The sequence below is a fragment of the Triticum urartu genome, chromosome 1A (assembly GCF_056163025.1).
Source record: "Triticum urartu cultivar PI428250 chromosome 1A, HENAU_Tu73, whole genome shotgun sequence".
Classification (NCBI taxonomy): domain Eukaryota; kingdom Viridiplantae; phylum Streptophyta; class Magnoliopsida; order Poales; family Poaceae; genus Triticum; species Triticum urartu.
The window spans coordinates 20,674,617-20,700,342 of NC_141873.1; the positions used below are offsets into that span (position 1 = coordinate 20,674,617).

General features: G+C 42.7%; 2 protein-coding genes, 1 long non-coding RNA gene and 3 pseudogenes across 3 annotated transcripts; 5 read left to right on the forward strand and 1 right to left on the reverse strand.

The window, feature by feature from the left end:
- Positions 1-7,191: 7,191 nt before the first annotated feature.
- On the forward strand, positions 7,192-7,809 carry LOC147988548 (uncharacterized; annotated as a pseudogene).
- Positions 7,810-7,859: 50 nt separating this feature from the next.
- On the forward strand, positions 7,860-8,516 carry LOC125527329 (subtilisin-chymotrypsin inhibitor WSCI pseudogene; annotated as a pseudogene).
- A 1,763-nt stretch (positions 8,517-10,279) lies between these two features.
- Positions 10,280-10,585, reverse strand: LOC147988549 (subtilisin-chymotrypsin inhibitor CI-1A-like). The gene has a single exon (XM_087544609.1). It carries the CDS (start codon positions 10,568-10,570, stop codon positions 10,319-10,321), a length of 252 nt encoding a protein of 83 aa, XP_087400735.1. The 5' UTR covers positions 10,571-10,585; the 3' UTR covers positions 10,280-10,318.
- A 671-nt stretch (positions 10,586-11,256) lies between these two features.
- Positions 11,257-11,683, forward strand: LOC125543198 (subtilisin-chymotrypsin inhibitor-2B). The gene has a single exon (XM_048706467.2). The coding sequence runs from the start codon at positions 11,272-11,274 to the stop codon at positions 11,506-11,508; it is 237 nt and encodes a 78-aa protein (XP_048562424.2). The 5' UTR covers positions 11,257-11,271; the 3' UTR covers positions 11,509-11,683.
- Positions 11,684-17,636: 5,953 nt separating this feature from the next.
- LOC147988550 (subtilisin-chymotrypsin inhibitor-2A pseudogene) lies at positions 17,637-18,250 on the forward strand (annotated as a pseudogene).
- Positions 18,251-20,572: 2,322 nt separating this feature from the next.
- LOC147988551 (uncharacterized) lies at positions 20,573-21,914 on the forward strand. Its single transcript, XR_015615669.1, has 3 exons — positions 20,573-20,702; positions 20,861-20,959; positions 21,449-21,914. It is a non-coding gene; the product is annotated as an uncharacterized LOC147988551 (long non-coding RNA).
- Positions 21,915-25,726: the final 3,812 nt, after the last annotated feature.

Genomic DNA, 25,726 nt, shown 5'->3' on the forward strand with positions numbered 1-25,726 from the left:
AGTCTCCGCCGAAAGGAAACTATGAGCGCATTATTGGAAAGGAATTTGCCGAAGCAGAGCGGACGGGAAGTACTGTCAGTGATCAAAGGCTGAAAGAACGACGAGCTGGGAAACAAATTGCCCAGCTCAGCGAACAAGCGAAGCAATCGTGCCCCCCGCTCAAGGTGCCTAGCGACATCGTCGCTAATGATCCGAGGATGGTGCCCGGTTATAGCAATCTTGGCGATTACCTGCCCGACGATGTACATTATGATTTCATGGAGGTGCAGATACAAAGATACGAGTACGGGAAGCCTCTCGTCAAAGATGAAAGATCTCTATCAACGATGATGCGAAGATTGCATGATTGGTACTTGAAAATCTGCAGAGAGTCTGGGGGAGGAGTACTTTGTATGTGAGAGTTAAAAAGGAGCATGACCTCGTTGGAATTGAACTGTTGCATGTTCCATTTGAGTTCTTTCAGTTTTTCAATCAATTGGCCCTCGATAAAGCAACGGTCACCTGTTACTATCTGTAAGTAGTACTACTTTTGTCATTAAGTCTCTCTATATAGCTCAGCTCTTTCATTGCATGTATTTATAATCATCCTCACCATATTATGCAGATTGAAGATCACCGAATTGAAGAAAAGACAAGTCGGTGATATTGGGTTCATTAACACATATCTCATAGATGCAACTGAGGTTAAATTTCATGCCACAGATACCGAGGCCAACTTGCTACGATCGTTGGTAATAAATGAAAACAAAGATATAATACTCTTTCCTTACAACTTCAAGTGAGTGTTACTGTCTTGTGCGTATTCGGTTTCCCTTATATATTAGTCAAGGTTATAGTAATGTAATTGATGAGTTATGCATGCGTGTGCAGTTTCCACTATATTCTTTTAGAGATTAAGCTTGAGCAGGGACTAGTAACCGTCTTAGACTCAAGACGAAAAGATCCCCAGGACTATGCGGACATGACTCAAATGCTCGAGAAGTAAGTTAAATCGATCATTATCCACCATATCAGCAACTTTGTTCATTTCCTGATATATCAAGTAATTGTTTTCTTTGTCTGGCGGGGTTTGGAAAAAATTCACCAAAAAAGCTCCAGGACTCCCGAAGAAGCTGCAATTTAGACACCCGAAAGTAAGTACTATAGTAGCATGTTCCGCGCATCTCCTATTGATTCAAGCGCTAGTTTCATCAATACCATTTGGTATTCTTGCTTATCAGTTTGATTGACCTCTATTTATTGTAAAGTGGTTGTGGCAGGAACAAGGGAATGATTTCTGTGGATACTACGTTTGCGAGTCCATCCGCCACACGACCTGTGAGCGGGGCTACACTGACGAACAATATGAAGTACGTAAATAACAACATTCACAATTTTATTTTATTATCATCATTTGTGTTGAGTTTCATTCATTCATATATATATGTATTGACCCCCTTCTTCAAATTAGATGTTTCGGAAGCGGGATGAACTCCTAGCACCAGCTCGCATGCGAGCAATTCAAGAGGAATTGGCGGCATTCTTTCTTGACCACGTGATCGTTGAAGACGGAGAATACTATGTGGACCATGAGTCCGTATGGTTATATTTGTAAGAGATAATTATTGTATATATGTAGCCGGTAGTGTCGGATAGATATACGAGAACTTGTTGTTCGACCAATGTCTCGGAGAAGGAGAGGTGGTCGATATCACTTCTCTCTGTATGCATATATGTTCATGACGATCTTCTGTTTCCTTCGTTTGCTTACTAGCTAGCTAGCGTGTCTAGTCCTCTCTATACGTATGTATAGTACGTAGCGTCGACACAATATATGAAACACCTAAATTAACCCCCAACCCCCCCCCTTTCAAAAAAAAAACAAAAACCCCAGCCACAGAAATGCTGATGCGTGGATGCCTATTGGTCCCGGTTGGTGGCACCAACCGGGACCAAAGGCCCTCCTGCCTGGGCTCCGCGCACAGGCCACGTGGAGGCCCATCTGTCCCGGTTCTGGATTGAACCAGGACTAAAGGGACAGCGCATTAGTACCGACCCTTTAGTCCCGATTCAGGAACCGGGACAAAAGGCCCTTACGAGCCGGGACAACAGCCCCTTTTTCTACCAGTGTCCTTTGTCATTTTCAACATTTATTTATGTAAATTCTTTTTTACATTATTTACTTTTGCTCGCACTCCACTCAAAATCATTACAACCTTCCGCATTCATTTTACTTGGCATCTGCAACTAACTTGCAGCCACATTCTCACAAGTCTATGTAAGGGACAAAGTCAAATTCTTGTGCTCCATGTGGGATCGATACGCTTACTTCCAAAAGGCTACAACTAAACCCTATGGACTTATAGGCATGTTGGGATACGCTAAATGCATCGACTGCAATATAAAATTTTCCTACGTGCAGATCAAGTAGGAACATGCTAAGGGAGATAGTTCACCGATCATTACCACTAGACGTGCAGTGCCATAGAGCGGAAGAAACATTGGGGCAATGCCCCTCTGGATTCGTCTCATCTTCGTCAGCCGTCTCCCTTAAACAACCAGTAGCCAGATCCCACAAATAGGTTTGCCGGACCAGCACAAGTGTGTCGGCTCTAACATTATCCGCGCGTGCAAGAGGAACACCGTGTGGCGAACTGCTAGTTCTGATCACACGGCCGCTGGCGGGTTGACATGGCTAGTTGCAACACATGCAAAGCCCTAACAAGAAACACCGAAGCGATCAACCTCCTTAATGTGTGATGGACCTCCATGATATATAGGCATCCATTGCAGGCTCAATGCATGGGCCCATCGCGGATCTTAAAGCCCAAAAGTCTACACAGTAATGATCCAATATCAGCTCAGATCTCATCCGACCAGTCAAGTCAAAACCGACCTCGTAGGTTCCTTCCCTTAAGCGTGTGGTCCCTTAGGTTCAAGTCGGCTATGTCATGGTCGGATCACATCCGATCTTCTCGGTTGGTAGTGGCCTCTAGCAAAGAGTGCCAAGCACCGTTCATATAGTGAAACCAGTTTGGTGAACATGTACATCACACTTTTGTTCCTCTGTTCACCGAATTACAAAGTCTTCATGCTTCAGTTCTTCACTTTAATTTCTTCAAAGGGCTAACCAAATTCTTCAATGTAAACATACATTTTTAGGGGTTGTCTACGATAGTTAAATCAAATCTTCACATACTTTTCTCGTGTGTACACTCATAAACACATTAGTCCTTTAACCCATTTATCTTTAATACTCCAAAACCACCAAGGAGACACTACATGCACTTACACTTCCAAACGCCCAAACATCATCGCAACATGCTGGTGTTGTATGGAGTTGAAGCCACATGGATATCATGAACCCATCTATAGCAAGAAGTTTAAGTAGGTTCCTCTCTGGTGCGCGGGCAATTGAGCTTTGCGTTCATTGCATTTTGTGGATGGTACCATCACAATCCCGTTGTTCTCGTGCCCACGTCGTATGTCAGCTTTTGGTCGCCGATGTAGTGCACCCCCCCCCCCCCCTCCGGTACTACGCATGCGTGTATGTTGACCTGAATGAGATATAACCAAGGAAATACTACCCAACGCAAAGTAGCTGGCTGAATTGTCAAGAAAACACAATGATGCAAGAGGTGCATCGACATCTATGCCTCCAAGCTTCCAAGCTCTGTGGGCAAGGGTCGCGACAAGAATTTAAATTTTGCACCAAATTGCTTTTGTTTTTACAAAGCAAATCCTCCATGTGCATTGCATGTTCATAAATAATTAAATTTCAAAAACAATTTCATGACTTATGAAATTAAAAGAACAATGTTCCTACCGAGATAGTAAGTCATTTGCATCATGCCCTACTTACTGGCTAATTAGTTAGAAAAAGCCTTTCATGATTTGTAGCCGAGATTGTAGGTCAACCTCCAACAACGAGGACCTCCACATTTATGTATGCATCTCCTTGGTCTCCAAATCAAGAATTACGTATTCATGTCTATGATGTTCCTGTACCAGCACCACGGTGCCGCTCTTGTTGCTGGAGCCCCCAAACATAACTTGCACATCAGGGTCGTCGCCGGCAGGGCTGCATGGGAACAATGACCGTAGTCCCTCCCAGGGGCGGAGCAAGGAATTGGACATAAGGGGGGCGAGAGTCGAAACAAAAAATTTCGAAACCACTATACTACCTCTGTAAACAATTGTGATCTAAGATGTCTTATAGTTGTTTACAGAGGGTGTAGCTTTTAACAATTACCTATTAGATTGTATCGTATATAATACTTGTAACACGTCAAAAAAGAGAACATGATACTCGTAAAATTTGTAGGGGAGATAGATTGATCATACAACAAAGAAATCTAAGTAGGAAATTAGAGGGATATAGCAATTAGTAGCAATTTTAATTTATTTTGTTTTTCCAAAGAAACATCGATTTAGTAAACTAATCCATAGGAAAAGTACTACCAGATTTATTAGGTTAATTATGCTGCTAGGTTGTAATCCATTGGAGAAGTACTAGGAGTAGAGGAAGTGTATGTTTGTGTACCTTTAGACTTGAGCCCTAGATCACGCACAAATAACGGACTCAATGGCCTGGCTCCTTGGCAGAATTAACAGTATGGCAAAACACCGCGGAAGCAACCTCCTTCTCTTCATGATCTGTATAGATTCTTAGGGCCCGGCGGCTGGCAAACGGGGGCAGCGCCCGGCGGCTGGACTGCAGGAGCAACAAGACGACGAGCGGCGGCAGGAGCCCTAGCTGGTGGATCGATCTTGAAGATTAGATTTTTTTTTTAGAAGAATCTTGAAGATTAGATTAACGACACAAATATCATACTTGTAGGCTTTCAGGTCAAAGTGGGCAGATGGGCTACTACTTGGGCTTCGGTTAGTAGGCCACGCAAGTATTAACTTTGGGCTTAATTACTAATTAAGCAGCTATTATCTACGGCCATTAGCACATACAGCATACATTTCTAAAAAAAAAGCACATACTGTATACTACTACAGCACGTGCGACATTGAGGGTCCCTCAAAAAAAACGTGAGACATTGAGGGGGGCCGATCGTTGGGGGGTGTCTAGCCCCTGGTCCCTCCTCTATGCCTTCTAGTACCCAGCCACCACGACCTGTTGAGACTTTAGGGAGTTGTAACCACACATATATCCTAAAATTGTTTATAGCCAACAGTTTCAATAGGTTCCTGCCCGGCGACGTCGCCAAGTGGAGCTGGTTTGCCATGCAACTCGTAGCTGGGAGCTTGACGGGGTCGTTGTGTTTACTGGTCGACCAGCATGTGTAGTCTCGGTTGCTCGCAGAAGTGATAACACCCCAGCTACTAGAGGAGGATGTGGCAGTGTATACGTTGATGCTTGATCCGTAGAAAACGATGAAGATCAGCAGGAAGGAGCAGTCGATGCCATCAGCCGCGGTGAGCAAGACATATTTGTGAACATTGCAGATCCTAATCTGAGGTGGTTTTGAGAGGAAGGTAAGATGGCCCGTCATCGGGTCGTACACGCACAGGCCGGAGGAGCCATCTGACTCGCGGCGAAGGACGACGAGACCACCGCGGGACGTCACCGGATAGTACCGGTCAACGAGATTAGCGCCACGACGCGATATGAAGGGCGACAGGTGGTCATGGCAGAAGGACACCGCGGTAGTCGTAATTGGGTGGACCAGAGTGAGGCACCAGTTGTTGTTATAGGTGGAGAGGTCGGCGGGGATGGAGGGGGCCGCCTGCTGGGTGGCCCCGCGGATGAATGACGGGCTTAGAATGTCATGGCGGAGGTGCTTGCAGACCGCGGTGCATCGGATGAGCGTGATAAAGTCAGTCCACACCATGATCTCAAGGAGAAGATCAGCCGGGAGGGCTGTCCCCATCTCCGGAGCTGGTGTCGCCACACATATGTTGTTTTGTCGGCAGCGTTTCTGTGGTGCTATTGTCGACGGTGCTTGTTTGAGAGTATCTCCAACAGCCGCGCTAAACAAGCGCCGCGCCGCAAATTTTGTCATTTTAGCGCGCGCGCAACAGGTAGACAAGCTCCAGCAGGCGTGCAATAAGCGCGCGCGGCATATGGAGTTGGGCGCGTGGTCCGAATCGCCAACTCGCGCTGTGTATTTGGGGCGCCCACTTCCGCGCGCGGCACACACGAGCGCTCGCGCGCACTCTTTCCTCCCCGCCACCTTCGCCCCGCGCGCACTGGCGCCGGCGAACTTGACCCGATAGACGCACGCGCGGGCATCCCGCTCACCCCATCCTACAGCCGCGACCCCTCCACCGCCGTCGCCGCCGCCGCTGCCTTCCCATGAAGATGCCGTTGAAGATCTTGCCAACACTGTCCGAGCTTCACGTGATGCGGTGCGCGACAATGAGGAGGAGGAGGAAGAATCATCTTCGGAGGAGGAAGAATCGTCTTCCGAAGATGAGGACGAAAACGAGGACGAGGTTTGATGTGTCTTTCGTTTGTGTCATGAACTTGGTTTGCATTTTGAACTTGGTTGGATGAACTTGTGGGCATGATTTTGAACTTGTGGGCATGAACTTTTATTCATCAACTTGTTTGTGTGAAATTTATATGTCATGTTCATTGCATTTTGAATGTTTGAAATCCATTTTGTGTCCAAAATATAATATATGCAATACCCCGACGAGTCGCGCGCGTTGCATTTTTTACGCGCTGCTGAAACGGTGCGTGCGTTGTGCATTTTAGCGCGGTTGTTGAATCTAGTGCTGCTGGCCGCGCAAAAGTAGGCGAAGGACGCGTGGCAAAGTAGTTTTTAGTGCGTAGCGTGTTAGACGGCTGTTGGAGATGCTCTGAGTTGGAGGAAGGCCCGCATGTCTCATCCCCGGCACGGGAGTTAATATTGACACGGACCAATCGAAATTTCTACTTCTTCGAGCATGGCAGTTAATATTGGCATGAATGTCTCAACCCCGGCACGGGAGTTAATATTGACACGCACCTACCTCGTGTATCACATGCTCCCTAGGTGCATGCATGTGCCGGTATGCGAGCATCTTCTCTGCAGATATCATTTCTACTTCTTCCATACCCGTACTATCATAATTTCTTTTTTCTGCCCAAACTATTATTCATTTTTACTCTATATTCAAGGCTATGTACTTTCATAAATCATACTTATCTCTGCAGATAGAACAATAGCTTTATATAGCCAGAATAGATACCTAGACAAAAGGTATTTTCATCGGATGAGGGGCGACCATGGGGCCGACCGCGGGGGTCACCGCGGGACGGCGCACCGGCCGTCGACGCCCTCTCATCGCGGCGGCAATCGTTTCTGGGCCCTCGCTGGCTCGGACTCCGATGATGAGGAGGCCCGGGACGGCGGCGGATCCGGGGCGGCGGTGTACTCCCCAACGCCAAGTGACTACGTTTGCGAATCGCTCCGGGTTGGCTACTCGGAGGAGGAGGTGGCTGGTTTCATCGACGGGATCGTTCCGGTGAGCCATCGTGCTTGGGATGGGCTGGGCAAAGCGGATGCGGTGGAGGTTCTCCGGCGAGTGGTGCATCGCCGGACGGCTTCGACGGCGATTCGTCCTTGGAAGGGACCATTACCCAAGGTCATCTTCAGAGCTACCGCATGAATCCGTACGTGGTCCTTACTCACTCATATGGATTTCAGGGAGCCTTTGGTTACTGGGTGCAACCAGTGGAAGATGGTAGTACGGGTTATATTCAATCAATTCGGATGGCGGCCGCATAATAGGATAGGAGTCTCAGGAGCTTATCCTTTACATTGCCTTACCAGTTGCGTTTTTAAGCATGTACTTTTCTTTTCTTTGTTTCGCTCCGCTTGCGAGCTGTAATACTTTTACGACTATGTGCTACTTCGAGACCTTTTTAATAAGATGGTTGCATGCATCATTATGATGCAAAGGATGGGGGTACGCCTTCATTTCCAAAAAAAAGATACCTAGACAAAACACGCTCGATATATTTTTATGTGCTTCTGCATCTTATACGTCAATATGCCTCACAATTCCATTTCCATGTTATAATTAATACAATAACAATATGTCTATCTTGGGTTGTAATTTGATTATATGAGCTCTGACGTGCTATGCACGTATAACTTAGTACTTGTGTAAGTTATATGCCGATATCAACCAATCCACGATCAATTAACAAGCTCGAGGTTTATTTAGCTACAGCGTGAGTATCCCATCTAGCCTTTGTCCATCAATCTTTACCTAGTTAGCATTGGTAAATTTTGCTTAATTAGAAACACAGCTTGCTATTGCTTGCTCAGTGTATTGTTTTGTAGCGTGCCAGATTGACGATGAGCTTCACGGACGACACCACCCCTAGAGGCCTCTTCATTGAGTCAGAAGTCATGGCCGCAGGTGGTGGGGAAGTCCATCAAGGAGGTCGGGCAGATCATTCTCAAGGACAAGCATGACGATGATATCGTCGTCCTCCCAGCAGGGGCACCGGTCGCCCTGGACTTGAGGCCCAAACGTGTGCGCATCTTTGTCGACACCGTCGCCAAAACACCCTTCACTGGCTAGGCAGCTTTGCACTTTTGCAGGCCCAAAGGAATGTGTGCCTGCACCATGCATGTTCGTGAATACATTTTTATCAATGAATGAATAAATGCAGGCATGTCGAGCAGTAGCATGGCATGGATCTCTACTTATGTGTATGTTTTTGCATTGTACTTTTGGTTTGATGAGAGAATGCTATATCCGAGTATTTGATTAACTCAATGTCGTCCTCAAAATTAGAGTGGCATGCGCAGATGCAGTCCATTTGGTGTCCTGTTCAACCGGATTCACGCATGTGGCTGAAAAACATATCTTAATGACTTCAGCTATAAAATGTCACCAAAACGCTTCTAGAGTTCTTACATGGACTGTGACCATGTCCGCTGTTGTTTTGTTTTGTTCTCTCTTTTTTTTCCTTTCTTTATCTTGTTTCCTTTCTCTTTCTGTTGTTTTTTCTTTTCCTATACTCCTACTTTTAGTTTCACTCTTTAAACATTTTTTGGTATGGTATTGTTTTTTACTTTCTTTTTTCGTAACTACTTAAACCCTATTTTCAAAGTACACAATTGTATATCCAGAAATGTGTCAACAACTTAATTTGTTTTAATACGTGAACTTTTTTCAAATACAAAGACGAGCAGGGGAAAGAAGGCTTGGCCAACATCCTCTCCATGAAGATTGTCATCCTGGATCCTATCCAACCGACACGCCACGATACCATCATCATTAGAGACAACATCGACTAGAAATGGGCCCCTCCTCTGCAATGGTAGGGATCACTTTAGAACCATTGGCCATTGTGTTCGCCTCGTCTGGCATCATGGACAAAAAGGAAATAATTTTCAGCCATGTTATGGATTCTGATACCTAGCCAATCCAGTTAAAACAGTGTATGTCATAAACTATATGGTTTGGTGACGGTTGTTGTTTTTGCAGATTGAAGGAAGCATACTTGATCTCTTTTTCAATTTGAAGAGTTCTACCTAGTTGGAAGCCCACTGGAACTCCTCAATAAATTTAGCGATGATATGTTCAGGAACTCAGAAAATTATGGAAAACATAACTGGCAGCATATAAAGGACTTTGCAGGATTTTGGAGCATCAATATTTTTTTGCCACGTTTTCCACGAATGTCATCCGATGATGAAACTTTGCAAGCAACCAAACATTTTTCAATGTTTGACACAAAAAGAGCCGCGTCCCTTTGTTGCGTGCCTATCACATTAAAGTTACAGATAGTTTAAAGTTCACATGAAAGTGATAAAACATAATTATTTGTGCAGCAGATAAAGAGGTTATGGTTCTTTGAGTACCGATGTTAATACTAGGATTTCTTCTAGTGTCATATATTTATGAGTTTGCTCTTGCTTGAGATTTAGGGTGACACATAACTTTCAGTTACCGTAAGCAGTGACCAATTTGTGCTTAGATCCAAATAATATATTATCCTTCTTGTTGTTGTCGTCTTTTTGGATGTTTGCTCTATGGGAATATGATAAATGACCAGCTAACCGATGTGAACAAACCTAAGGTTTAATGTGCCAACTCACAACTTTAAATTCCTGTCAAAAAGAAAAACTCGCAACGTGAAGTACTAGCACCGCCGAGCGTCAGGGCACATTCCCTGCCTAGTAAGAGTAAATCTAGATGAAACAGAGAGCGCAATTATCCATGACATGCCCAACATGTCATGGATGAATACGCTGAAGGCTGAACTTGGGCATGATTCGCTCATGCCCAGCATGCATTTATTCCTTCATTTAAATGATTATCAAAGAGAAAAGTACATCCCTGTTACATAATAATGAATGATTCATGCCCGATAAGCTAGCTAACCAACCGTAGGTGTGTCGGCAACAGCGACGAAGATTTGGACACGGTCGGGCCTTAAGTCCTGGGTCACCCACGCATCGACTGGCAGGACCTCTATCTCAGCATCAGGCTTATCCTTGAGGATGATCTCCTTGGCCTTCCCAACGGACATCCCGACGACCTCTGGCCACGACGTCTTCACACTGCCGGCTCCGGTGCCCCCTCCTGCAGGCTCTGAAAACTTCACAGTGCTTCCTTCCATGGAACTCATGTTCTTCAATGAACTCTTGGATCAGGAAAAATAAAGCATAAACCACGAGGGAAAATAGGTGAACAAAAAAAATTGACCAGGCACCCACTCACCAGAAGAACTGATTGAATGTTCTAGACATGTAAGGAGAAGTTGATGATATAGCATCAACTTATTGTGTGGCATTTATTCTAGTTACTCAACGAAGTTGAGGAGGACTACAGCACCAGAAAACGGCTATGGTTCATTGAGCTCCTAGCTACAAGTCGATGGACCTGTGAATCACGTGGTATGCTGTCGTCTTCCTTAGCATCCGTACGTGTTATCCATCACGAAATCCAGTCCGGCCAATCAGCATCTTATCTCGTGTATCACGCGCCTTCCCCTGGGTACATGCATGCATGTGAGGGCATGCATCTTCTCTGCACATAACACAGTGCCGCTTATATCGATCTCCCCTATAAGTAGACATCCATGCTGTGTTTATGCAGCATCAAGATACCAACCAAGTTGAGAAGATTAAGTAATAGGCTTGAGGTCCATTCAGCCGGTGAGTCGGATCATAGATATACACATATCCATGTTGCTTTTGTCGATCAATCTTTAGCTACCTAGCATATTTTGCTATCAATCAATCGGTTTCAGTTTTGGTGCTACTTTCTCTCTAAGACTGACCTGTTTCTCGCTTTTGGAAAATTGATTTGTAGGCTGGTCCATCAACGATGAGCTCCACAGATGTCCCAGCTAGCACCGACGGCCTCGCCGGTGAGTCGTGGCAGAAGTCATGGCCAGAGGTGGTGGGCAAGTCCATAAAGGAGGCCAGAGAGATCATACTCAAAGACAAGCCCGACGCCGACATCGTCGTGCTGCCAGCCGGGTCGCCGGTGACCCGGGACTTGAGGCCCAACCGCGTGCGCATCTTCGTCGATACCGTCGCCGACACACCCTTCACTGGCTAGCTCTAGTTTTGCAAGCGCAAAGAAATGTATGCGTGCCCCATCGATGCATGCGCATGAATAAGTTTTTAGTAGTTGATGAATAAATGCTGGCATGTCGAGCATCAGCATGGCATGGATTTGTGTAACTTTTCGTTTCGTCTACCTTTTATTGAGAGAGAATCGTTTCATCTACTTATGTGTACGTTGTTTGTGCCTTGGACTAGTTCCTGTTTGAAAGAGTACTAGGTTTGTATCTGAGTACTCATTATCCACAAAATTAGAGAATGGCATGCGCTACCTAGTCCTTCCACGTGGCAGTCCATTTGGTATCCTCTTTGAAACAACTTTGTTGCTGTACGAACCATGCATGCATTCATGTTCCATTTGATTCTTCCAAACATGCAGAGCACCATTTATACATGGATGACAGTCAGCTCCAAATTTGTCATCATCATCATCATCATCATCATCATCATCATCATCGTCATCATCATCATCAGTGAGTTCTAGTTGCCCGCAGAATTTTATCACTGATACCGTTTAGATCGAATATCAGTTTTTACTGTTTGTCTCATGCGACTGGATCTTCATCGCTATAAAGTTGCTAGTGGTGAACTATCTGGTTTTAGACACTTAGTCACCAGGTGATAAAACATCGATCCCACACCTCCAATGAAGCCGCACATTACCCGCAAAAAAAAAAAAATGAAGCCGCACATAATATTACTTCCACGTTCTACGGTCATATCAATCTCCTATTTCCTGGTTGCACTGGACAACTCATCTCTGGACTTGCATAGCAACTCCTAAAAATTGAAGTACTTAATGGGGCCTCGTACATCACTAAACGGATTTCACAAAGATATATATTGTCACTAGATACACATTCTTGATATGAAATATTTAAAACACACACATATCACGTGCTTATCTCGCCTCTTCTCGAGACCTTCCTTTGTTGCAAGAAAACACACAATTTGAAGATCCCGTTGGTAGCAAGTTGAAGATGGATCCGCTCAAAGACAAGTTTATTTCTAATAGTCCGAAGTGTCCAATATACATCCCTGAAGCCCCACCCAATATATCACACGAGTACAACCAGAGCTGGCCAGGATAATCTCTCAGAAGTTATGGAAGTTAGCACGTCATCAACTGCAACTCACCACTTTCCAAAGGTATCTCCAAAGGAACTGGGTGGGACACAATAGAAGAAAATGTGGTTAACGTCTCTGTCAACATAACACAAGGGGTGATCTCCGAGGCCGCTGCACTTCCTTGACGTCGGATGTCAGATGTCCCCTAAAAAGGAGGCATGTATGGTATAATACAAGTTCGCCCCTGCAAAAAAACACATGTTCAGTAAAAGTGTATTAATCATTTGGGTTGTGTTGTGTCCATTTGAGTGCGGACAAGAATGTCTATGAAACACAAATCAAAAGCAAAAAACCATGGCATGTCTAAAGAGAGTTCTTACAAGAACTATTTGGGTGTGAAAATTCATCCTAAGGCCCAGTCTGGAACTAGTGATTTTATTCCAGCAATGCTTGATCTACGTTATACTGCCTCCATAGACATTGGGGCAGTTTAAATTAAATTGTCCCAAAGTCTTATATTTAGGAATGGAGGAAGTATAATTTACGTGTTTAACGTGCAGTCCTACAAGGGGGTAGGATTGGACGACTTAGGGGAGGAAGGGGCCCACCCCCCTAATATTCGGGGAGGGGGTAATAATTATTTGTAAGCATTACGTAGAGTTTTCGTCAAACATACCTAGATGTAGGATTTTTTTTAATTTTATTATTCACCAGCTCCCCTCGGCCAATCTAGAATGGAGGTAATACAAAACAAGTCCTTCCAGCAGCTCCCCCCCCCCCCCCCCACCCACCCACCAATCAGGAGCATCCATTCGATATCCAACAGCCCATGTTTTTTTTTTGCAACTTAGGAGCTGCTTTTATGGTAGTCATCCCCGCTTATCTGTATTTTGAGTTACTCCCTTGTCTGGTTTTATTATGCCCCATTGTAATTATTGTCAAACTTTGACCATAAAATAAACTAGTAAAATATAAACTATATGTGAAAAAACTATATTGTGTGAATTCTCTTTTGAATGCAAATGCAATTCTATACCTTTTGTATTATATAAACTAGTCTGGGCTAGATATAGTTCTTCTTCACGTTTTTCTGTTATCCAATACTGTTTCAATAATGTAATTTTGAAATGAAAGAGTCAACTATATGTACAAATAAGCAATAAAATTTATATTATGGTGTATTAAAGGAGCATATTAATTTTATACTTAAATATTGGTTAAATTAGTTAAGAATTGAATTAATTCAAAATATAAGACCTTTTATATGTGAAATGATGTCCATTTTTATATATTAGAAGATTCCTTTGCAATGAGGTTTGCAACTGCAATGTATTTCTGACAAACAATATCAACATTTTTGGACAAATATATATTTACTTCAAATTGTCGAAGAGAAATGCAGAAAATCCGAATATGTTTCTGTAGTTCAAAAATTTCTTTCCAAAATAATAGAAGTAATGTCCAACCTTTGATAAACATCAAGGGTAGGCACAATTTCATACAATTATTGTGGTACTCATGGCTATTTGCTTGAATTTCCCATAAAGAATGGTTGGCGGCAATAATTTTGTAATTACTTAGCATATTTGTATATAACTATTCAATTTTTGAACCATAAGACTGTACACCAAGTAAAGGCTTCTAGGAAATTACTCCCACCGTCCATATTATGTATCGCTCTAACGGATGTATCTAGGCATATTTTAGTGTTAGATACATCTGTTTGTGCGACGCTTAACATGCGACGGAGGGACTATTAGATAAGAAAGTTTTAGTTATATATTATTCGTGGAATATACATTTACAAAAGGCGCTCATGATGATTTAGTCCCCTAACAACAGAGTATATCGTAATACTACAAAGAGTTTAACCATTAATTTTAAATTTAAATGGACGTGGTTGTGAAAAATGCCCCTATTTGAAATACCAATAAAATCACAGGTTAAATTATGTTAATATTTAATTTTTTCATCCATGCAAATCTATCTATTATATAATTAAAATAAGAGTCAAACAAGACACCACGTTCATCCACATAGATTAAATTATCTTGATCATTAATTTTAAGATATGAACGGTCGAGATTTAAATACACGACGTTACATACAAATATTGTCTAGAAACATATATTATTTTTTTGCATAGGGGAAATCTGTCACGTAGATTTACTAGGATGGAAAAGTGCAATCATAGCCACGTACATGGGATAGGCACGTACAAGTCTCAATTTTGTTAAGCTCGGATGGAAGCGTTGTACATGGAGAAAAGGATAGGTAGTCAATTCCGATTTGAATTCAGCTAGAAGAGAAAACGAGAAAGCTTGCTAGGGGTAAACGTAGGCCAATCTGTCATCACCTGCCGGCCCAATTCATGCTCCATACGGAAGGGAGGGAGATTCGGACAACCATATGACCAGCATAAACGGCCAGCATATTTTCCATTGTTGAACGGGCCAACATATATGAACAAGGTTTTGCTCATAAAAAAAAGCGCAAGGACATAATAAAGATTTAAAGGCTGAAAAAATGTCACCCAATTGATAGGTAGATATTACCCGATGAACAACAACAACAACAACAACAACAACAACAACAACAACAACAACAATAATAATAGACAAAAAAAGGTTAATAGTGAAAGTAAATTTTATGTATTAAATTTAAAATTTATAAGTAGCTAAATTTGAATTGTATTATAATATTCAAAAATCTTATTGGATACATGCCGGCATAGTTCATAATCCAAAGGATCGGACAAGCCTATGACCAACAGAGGTGGGCCAACAAATAAAAATGAGACCAAAATAAATATTGGAAGTCTGAAAAAACAAAATCTAGACAGATAAAAAACAAAAGATTGGTAAGAAGTATAAACGAAGGCAAGAATTGTTATGACTATTCATGAAATTGATGACTTTGAAAAACACATTGGTGATTGAGGGTGATTCGCAAGAAATGTAAGGCTCGCAAATAAAAGAGTTAGTGTGAGAAAATATTTTAGCAAACATGCCATATAAAAGTCGTCACAAGTTTGTAATAACACATGTTGGTAGTGCATATACATTGTACGAGTTCTCCTAAAATTATGTAAAGACTATCAGAATTAAAAATTTGACGGTCCAAGTGAAAGAGAGGGCGTTCTTTCAAACATTGAATAATAATAGTAGTATTGCCTTACGTCTGTGGTCAATCGACTTGGATAATTTAAGTTAAATGAGTCACGATTAAAGCACCTAGAAGCATGGTGTTCCACCAGTTGGTACACCATAAATGTGTAAGTAAAGGAGCAAAATACATTAAGATGGTAGAAAAAGAACACAAGATTTTTCTGTGATTCGTCGATGTTTGGGTTTATTCTTAATGATCAGATCATAAAACCAATTGCTTCAATTATTAATAATAAGGGACGAGATGAAATAAAAGAAGCGAAAATGAAATTAGTATGAGTGGCACGTGAAAATCCTTATGAAAAACTTAGCACACTTTTTAAAGAGTTTTCTTAGAAAAAACAAGTTCCATCATGTGTTTTCTACACATTTTGCCGAATAGCATATTTACAAACATGTAGCAAAATCTAGCCGCGCAAATGCGCGGGTGACCATGCTAGTTTATTTACACTTTCCTAGTTATTACCTTAGAATTAGGTGATTTCACATATTAAATTAATTAGCTTGGTCTTTATTATGCATTGTTTTGTTCATTTTTAAAGGGAGCATGCACGTGTGTGCTTTCTGGGACTCGGGACGTTGACTCATTTTATCCCAGAATTTGAATGCTTGAATAGTTTTCATTTCATTGTATGTGTCCTTTTCTTTTAGGCTTGAAGGAAGCACGTGTATTTTTATTTGTTGGAGCTTGGAGGTGGTCCGTGAGGACTCTTTTTTTAACACATCATTGAGGACTCTTACATGTACGTGGTCCTTTAATCTTTATATATGTACGTGTCTTTTTTTTCCAGGGGGACATGTGTTTTTCTATAAATCCGGACCATAACACTTTTTATCCTGGGGCTTGAACTCCATGGACTCTTGCCTGTACGTTGCTGTACTTATTTTTTTCCCACCAAAGCAACGTAAATTGTAGTTATCATGTCAGGTTGTCCTTATTTTTCATCACATAGGAACGTAACTCATGTGGTTGAGATAAATCATTATATAGATTGAATGGTTAAGATATTTATAATAATGTGGATTAACATGGGGATTTGTATGGTGCCTTTAATTAGTAATATAAGATAATACGATGTGACTAAGTTATATAAATGAGCAACATTTGATACAAAATACTAGTAGGGCTAATAAACCTTGACGAGGGAGTATGCAAGTAGCCGACACGATCTACACCGAGCAACACGTCCATCCACCCTTGAATCACGCGGTACGTTGTTGTCTTGTTTAGGCTGGTCATGGTGGGGAGTAACTTATACTCGTGTCATGCATATGACACTAGTCTAAGTTACTATATTCATAATGCAAAGTAACATAGTAGTAGTATCATAGATGGCTTCATTTATTAGCGTGTATACTCATCTTGTCTTGGTAAGCATTATGTTACAGTAACAACACCTCTCATTAAGTACTTGCCACATAAGCAAAATTTTCTTGGAGTGCGCTACATTACTACCTAAGTTACTCCCACTATGACTATGACTAGCCTTAGCAGCCTAACGTGTTGTCCACTACGAAATCAAGTGTGGCCAATTTAGTAGCAACCTCGTGTACCACGCACGCTGCATGCATGCATGTGCGACAGCATCTTCTCTGCATATGCGGCTAGTTAGCACAAGCAAACAATTTTTCGTGCTCCACGTCTGCATGTGTGAGAGCATCTTATCTTCTCTCCTGCTTGTGTCATGCATGTGAGAGCATCCTATCTCATCTTCTCTCGTGATAGATCTTCCCTATAAATAGGGCAAGTGTTATGCAAATAGTCATATCAGTGTTGGGCATATCTTCCATATTTCCACTTCTATATGCTTTCTGGCAATAAGTTTCTCTGTATGCATCATCCTCATACAGAGGCCGGGGTTATCCTTCTTTTCGAAAAATGATATATGACTAGCATTAGCATTATTTTGATCCGTAGTCTGAACCAAAAAAGAAAGACGACTTGATGAACTGTTTGGGACAACTGTTACTGTGATTTGTAGTCTGAACTGAACTATTTTGATCAATTGTTTGCAGCTCACCGAATCGAGGATGAGCTGCGCCGTCCCAGAAGCCCCCGCCGGAGAGGAGAAGAAGACTTCATGGTCGGAGGTAATGGGAAAGTCCATTGAGGAGGCCAAGGCGATCATCCTTAAGGACATGCCTGACGCTGGCATCGATGTCCTTCCTGCTGGCTCGGTGATGACCCTCGACTTCAGGACCAACCGTGTCCGCATCATCGTCAACACTGTCACGACCACCCCTTCCTTTGGTTAGCAAGCTTTGCTAGCAAGAGATAAAATGGATGCACTTATGCATGCTGATGAATAAGTAGTTTCAGTAATCATGAATGAATAAATACACGCTGACCAATGGCGTGTATCGATGTACTTATGGTTCAATGGACTCCAGTTATTTTTAGTTTATGAGATGTCGGCTCGTTGTTCATGTGTTTACTAAAATGCTCATGAAATATGCAGACTGTGAGCATGTTGCTGGATCATTTCAACAACTTAGATCTAATGGTGTCATTAGAATGAAATATACTAATCACACCTTAATCAACTTAGAGAAGAACTCGAGCCCCATGAGATATCTTAAATGGATTCTGCTGTGCTTTGGACAAACTTCCGAGATGAGAATTAGTTTTAGAGTGACCCCGTGCCTACCAACATTATTGTTGATGAGGCTTAACATTTTGCTCAAACCCTTTGCCGACATATAAGAAACATGATATACACATCTTTTTTTTCTTTGAGAAATGCATGACATAAGTGTGCCCATATATTAAGATAGGAAGTAAGAATCATATACAAATAACCACCACATAAACGGCAGCCCAACCTTCCCATTGTTTCATGGCAACACCAAGTAACTACTCACTTAAGACTATCTTTCCTCACCTTCCACGGCTCAAGGCAATGCTGGTGAATTTGATCGACTACTGATGGATGAAGCAGAGAGGTGTTCTTGAACAGCCTTGTGCTTCTCTCAAGCACATGCATCATAGCGAGCAGGGGATCAACCAGTTGACCCCTGTTCTGAGCTTGGGAGGGATGCCCCTGCTGAAGAGCAGACCACCAGGTGAGTACGTCGCCGGTAGCACTGGACATCTGGTTCGGCAGGAAGATCCATCTCAGGATGTGAGACCAGACCTCACGCGCAAGCACACGAAGCATCATTAGGTGCTCGGTCATTTCCTTAGGTACACATCTCTCTTTTTTGGATATTTTCTTGGTAGTGAATTAGTGATTAAAACTTTTTAGAGGAAAGGTATTTCTGTCCAGAATTGGTGATTAAAATTGAGCTGTGAACTTGGGATTGCTCGGAAATTACATGCATGGCATTGAGATATGCACAAATTTAATTAGGCTTGTCTTAATCTACTTGATTGAACTTCACAGTTTGGCACATACACATACATAAGTGACCCATCAAGCACACGATTTTTTTTAAAAGAAGGATTACCCCCAGTCTCTGCATCAAAATGATGCATGCATCCATATTATTATACAAAGTAGCCATCAAATACATAGTTCGATACAATTTGGCAAAACGAGTTAAAATAAAATAAAATTTTCCACAACTCCGATTAAGCACACTTTAAGCACCGATTAAGCACACATGACTTGCATACTTATTTATTTCTCCTTATTCATTTATTCATGAGCCAGCATCTATATGTATACACGGTTGTCCTTAATAACCTTGTTTTTCATGTTCCTCGTTCTGGTTTACCCCATAAGCCATTTCAATTCTACCCTCTCAAATGGATTGCATGACCATGCCACAGGGTGGAGTTTCCTAAATACAACTGAACATATGGAGTATATGGTGTGCATGTTTAAACAGACTGATGTACATATATGGCATCAGTGTTGAGGAAATCGTTAACTAGTAGCTGCTTGGTTGGCTGTCGAGTAGGGGACTCATAGGCTAATCGGCAAGTTAATAAATTGATCGAATGATTTATCGGTTTATCGGCTACTCGGTGTTCCTATGGGTAGCGATTAATCGGCAAGTTAACTGGTTAATCAGGCGAATTCTTACACACGGTACGGCATCATATATATGTAAACTAATTGAACGCAAGCACACTTACATACAAACCTTAACCATATACGCGCTCTCTGACTTATTCCATTATCCATTAACATACCATGCATCAACTTCTTATTGTATATGATCTGAGCTTTTTTACGGTGATTGGGGAGTTACGATTTATAATTTCATGTAACTCCACCTTTGATTATTTCTAGCCATTGGATCTGAGAAAATTATTTTAAGATTTATTTTTTTCTAAAAGGGTATAATAGTACTTGAGTCGCTCGTCCTTTTCTGTTCCTCACGGCATGTTCAGAGGCCGTCCCCACGCACGAATGAATCGGTTTCTCCGCATAGCCGCCGCACATCCCGCTCGTAGACGGGTAGCTCGGTGCGCCGTTTGGATCATCCCCACGCGGCGACCCCGATCCAGAAGAGAAGCGGCAGTCCGCGACCTTGTTGTCACTCCTACCGCCAAGGTTCCGGCCGGTCGTGGCGGGCCCTACGACGTGTCGCATCCAATCCGCGTGCCGGCCGGCCCTGTACGCAGTACGCCGTCATCGGGAACTTCGTCGCCAAGGCGTGGAACGGCTCCGGCCTCTTCCCTGACCCCTGCGGCCAGACCGCCATCCAGGTTCGTCTCCCCCACAGCCCCTTTTCTTTACCTCGTCTTCAGCTCTTGATTGATCTATGTTGGCTTCAACTCTGAGTAATGGAGGATTGGGAAACACCAAAATTTGTTCTTTTTTCAGGAATTAATCAATCCCCAGTTCAGTTCCTGCTCTACATTTTCATGTTATGGGATTCAGTATAAATCGTTGCTCACAAGGATTGCTTGCACGTCTAACTAATGGAACTGCTGCTCTACACCGTACGTCGGATACCCTACTGCCTTAGTCAGCGCCGCCGGCGACCTTCCCGCACACTAAAGGTAGGTGCATACATGTTGTGTAGGAGATGATAGCAGCAAACTTTCAGCTACAAGGGGTTTCGTGGTAGGGAACTATTGCGGTTGTGGTCCTATTATCAAGTTGTAATCCCAGGTGAATAGTATTTTATTCTCTGTAACTAAGCATGTTTTTGTGGTAGGATGATGGAAACAGTCCCGATTGTGTGGGCATATGCATATGATTCGTGTACACAACAGTCTGAACTGGCCTTGCCATCGATCTAATCTACAACTGTTAGGTACTGCTATTTTTGTGGTAGTATTATTTTCTGCGAGTATTCCATTCTCTGTAACAAATTCTGCTAGTGATTACAGTTTACTTGCCATGAAGCCTGACCAGTGCATCTATATCCTTCATATAATAGCTTATTTAATCATGCTTTCTACAAATTTTAGTGCTCAAAGATAATAAGACTGGACCATGAAAGTGGGTAGAGAGCAAATGAAATCTTGCCATCAGAATGTGATACTTCAGTACAAACGTCCTTTAATGCTGTTTGCTGTTCTTAGGGAATGGGGATCTATGTTTCGTTCAAAATATCTACTCCTATTGATTTTTATTGAGTGGAACTTAGTAGAGTTGGACTTCACGGATTTACAAGGTTGCAAGTGTCTTTTTATTCTAGCAAAGTTGCTGCCTCATTTATTTAGGAAGATGTTACTAATACTTCTGACCAAAAGTAGGACTAATGTTCTGTGATTGTGGGCGTCCATGATGGACGTTGCAGTGCAGGGACTTGTTTCAACGGCGGCATTTTGAGGTCATGTATATATGAAGATTGGAAATAGTGTTGGTGATGTGGAAACTGATCTGAATGGGATGTCTTTGGGATCATACCAGGTTTCCCTGCTACTATCTCTACAGAGATGGGCGAGCAACGCCACAGTTTCTTGTTCTTGCAGATGCATTCTTGGATCATTTCTTCTGACTATAGCGAATGCCTAATCTTACGGTTATATGAGCAGCATTGTTTTGATGAACTAGGCCGTGTGGTTTTCCATCCATGTAGCTTGATTGTATTCTTCAAATGTGGCAGAGTAACGAGTTGCATTTTTTTGTGGGTTTGTGTGTGTGTGTGTGTATTGGGGGTTGTATTGCTCGCCTTGTGGTTTACAGAAATTTAGACGGGCGCATGACCTTGTTGGGCATTGTATTGCTGGGGCTCCTGAAGATTGATAAAGTTGGGGTTGCTAGATTGCACGCCTATTTTTGTCATTGCCTTGTTATATATTTTGCTGGTGCGTAATACAATGAGATCACAATTATGCTAAGCAAAGAATAATGTTTGGTGGGTAAGTACAGTTCTGTCATAAGATTTGATCCCTGTTCTTCGAAAGAAAAACATTCCAAAATTGTAAAGTAAATGTCATTAAGGATACCCTTCGTCTCGACATGAGTGAAAACACATGGAAGTACCAATCTTAGTCATTCGGGCCCACAAGTAATGATCTTAGTCGGCTGGACCCACAAGTACCGGTCTTACTCGTTTGGGCTCACTAGTATCGATCTTAGTCATTTAGGCCCACACGTACTGATCTTAGTTGTTCGGGTCAACAAATGCCGATCTGAGTCATTCGGGTCGACAAGTATAGATCTTAGTCGATCAAACCTACAAGAATTGACCTTAGTCCTTCTAGACCCACAAGCATCGATCTTAGTCGCATGGACGACCCGTAGTGATAGTGTTGTGTCAAGACACACTGAAGTGCTAGTCGAGGGACCCGATGATCCACTCCGCTAGTTGTGTCGAGACTACTTGTTAAGGTAGTTGTGGGTCCGGATGACCGGTAATGCTAGTTGTCGGTCCAGACAACCCATGCCAGTAGTTCTGGGTTCGACGACCCTTAGACTGGCCACAGTGGGAGTAACATCACTAGTAACATCACACTTTTCAAGATGATTTTGCTTATGTGGCACATATTTAATAATGAGAGAGGTGATGGTGGTAACTTAGCTAGTTACTGTAACATCACACATACCAAGACAATATGAGTCTATAGGCTAATAAATGAACCATAACATAACAACACACATATGTTACTACCCATTGTGGATGTAGTAACATAGTCTAGTAAAATGTGATGTTACTAGTCTAAGTTACTCCTCATTGTAACTAGTCTTAGTGCTAGTTATGGGATGAAATGACCAATAGTGCTAGTTGTGGGTTTGGACGACCCATTGTGGTGCTTGTGAACCCGGACGACCCATACTTGAAGTTCTAAGTTCAAACGACCCGTAGTGGTGATTGTATACCCGGACGACCCATACTTGTCGTTCTGGGTTCAAACGACACATATCTAGTCGTGGGATCGAACTACCCATAGTGCTAGTTGTGTGCCCACAAGTATCACTATGGGTTGGGCCACCAATACTACCTCGTGCCCTTTTACGTCGTCCGGACCACCAATGCCACTACTAGTTACTCTAGATCGTCCGGGCTAACAAATACCACTACGAATCACTCTGGGTCATGGGGCCCACACATACCACTACGAATCATTGGGAGTCGTCCTAGCTCACAAGTACCGATCATAGTCGTCTGAGGTCAAAAGTATCGTCCTTACTTCTCCGGGCACACAAGTACCGTTCTGAGTCGTTGAGGCTCGGAAGTACCACTATGAGGCGTTCGGGCACACAAGTATGGATCTTACTCATTCAAGCTCATAAGTACGGATCTTACTCGTTCGAGCTTACAAGTATCGATCTTAGTCGTTCGGGCCCATCTTAGGGTGCAGGGGGTGCAACAGGGAGTAGCATCTCCCCCTTGTCTATTTTGGGGTGGGGGTGGTGCAGGTTCGCCGAAGAATTTCAAGGGGTTAGTAGATTTAGAGGGATGGCCGGGGCGGCTGCTGCACGGCAGTGCGGAGAAGTTGACGGGAGGGCGCGGCGGCGAAAAGAACACCCCGCAATCAGGCACTTGTCTTCAGTTGTTCAACGTTCACTAGTTCAGGCTTAGGGGATGTACCTCGAAGCATGCCTTGCTTTCTTCAAGTATGAAACTCTGTTCTCATGTATGTTGATAGCATTAGTCTGAACAAACACCACTTCAATTCGAGCATCATCACAGAGATTTGATCCCTGTAAACATGCCGTAATGCAATTTGTTTCACCCGATAAACATCATTGGTTCCTAGATTTCTGTCCGGACTCTGAAATTTATTGTACATGACATATGTTCGCAAGAAATGAAAGTAAACTACATGAAATGGATTGACCATAATCTGACAGCGTCCATGACATACAATACGAACTGTGAAACTCCCTTGAGTGACATTATAACGTACATTATTATTCCCGTAAGTTGCCACTGGATCAAAAGCGTTCTCCAAGTATTTGAAACAAGAAGTTCAGCCTCTATACAAACTAGGAACTGATCGATAGTTATCAGCAAAAATATGGACCGGAGATTGCAGAATCGATGGAAGAAGCAGCTGCTGGTTCCTGCTTGCCTGTAATTTACTCATCCTTGAAAAACAGAGCATGGTTAGTAAAGCAATTTGAAAAAAGGAGAGTCTTGTTTCAAGAAGATTAACAACATGCACTCATCTTTTTTTGCTGCTAGCACATTTGGAAGATTGCAACAACGTGGCCTTCAAAGTTGCTGACGACGTTGCTCCCCTACGTTGTGACTTTGCTAAGATAATGTCAAGCTTTGAAATGCTCCTTTTTGGGCCAACTTATTTTTAATGTAAAGACGAATCAAATAAGCCATGTAAATTTAAGCGGATGGAGTACATTGATTAGGATACATTAGTTATCCTTGAAGAAAGATGTCTACGAAAGTATGGATACTTACAAAAAGACATTCATCAAAACTGGTATTTGGCACTATAAGTGAAAGACATTTAATACTTCGGTAGAACTCGACATGTGGCTATGATACAATTTTTTTTGGGAGGTTGTGGCTATGAAAGATTATTGGAAATAAGGTATGGGTTATGACATAAAAAAAGAGTTCACTTTCACTAGTTTTTTGACCCGAACCCGTAGGAATTTCTTCCCCAGAGCATAATTTGTAAAAAAATTTAGAAGTATACAGTTATGTACAAGAAACGAAAAAGCTAGACCTAGAAAGTACAAAAACAATAAGAAAGTACAAAAATCAACTGAGGCCTGCTATCTGAAAGATTCAGCCCAATCTGAGAGTGTAGCATATGATTATATTTTGGCTCTCTGGACCAACCATTGAAGCTCATCTTTGAATCTGCTTCTGCAAGCATATAGACTGGGAGCGATATCTCTGAAAATGAACTCACTGCGAGTGTTCCATATGGCCCAAGAAATCAAAATGATTCTGTCCAAGTGTCCATGGCAAATGAAATATGAAGCATGGTGTTCAAGTTACTAATAAGCTGATCCTGAATCCCTTCTGACAGAGGAGACCATTTGGGGCAAACACATTTCCAGCAAATTTGTGCAAAATCACAGCGAAAAAATAGACGATCTCTGGTTTCTAGGACATACTCATCACACATGACACATCTGTAGTCCTGAATGAAGAAATTTTTCCTTCGAAGGAGCTCTGTGGTGTTCAGCATGTTGTTAATCAACAACCAGAAAAAGAATTTATGTTTCAGTTGAGTGCAGGCTTTCCAAAGACAGGCAATAGCAGGAATGGTTGTAGTCTTCCGAATGAGAATTTTATAGGCCTTGGCAACTGTGGAAGTCATGGCAGCAGAGGGGTATTGCTAACTGTCAGCTTGATCAAATAACACCAAACACAGGATTCAGAGTTTCAGGGTAACAATACGAACCATGTTCTGCAATAGCTACATTAGGTGTGGTCACTGCTCAACTACTAACTGAATCTTTATTTGAAGGTGGTGAAAGGAGTAGTTGGTCGACGTTGAACGTGCAGGCAGGGAGGGAGGGAAGAGATGAGAGCAGGGGCGAGATACCTTGCTCCGTTGGTCCACCACTACGCCATGCCCAGCCGGGGGTTCGCCTCCAGGAACTCGCGCCGGCGTCGGCAGGGCCGTGGGGGAGCGGCCACTACGACCAAGCC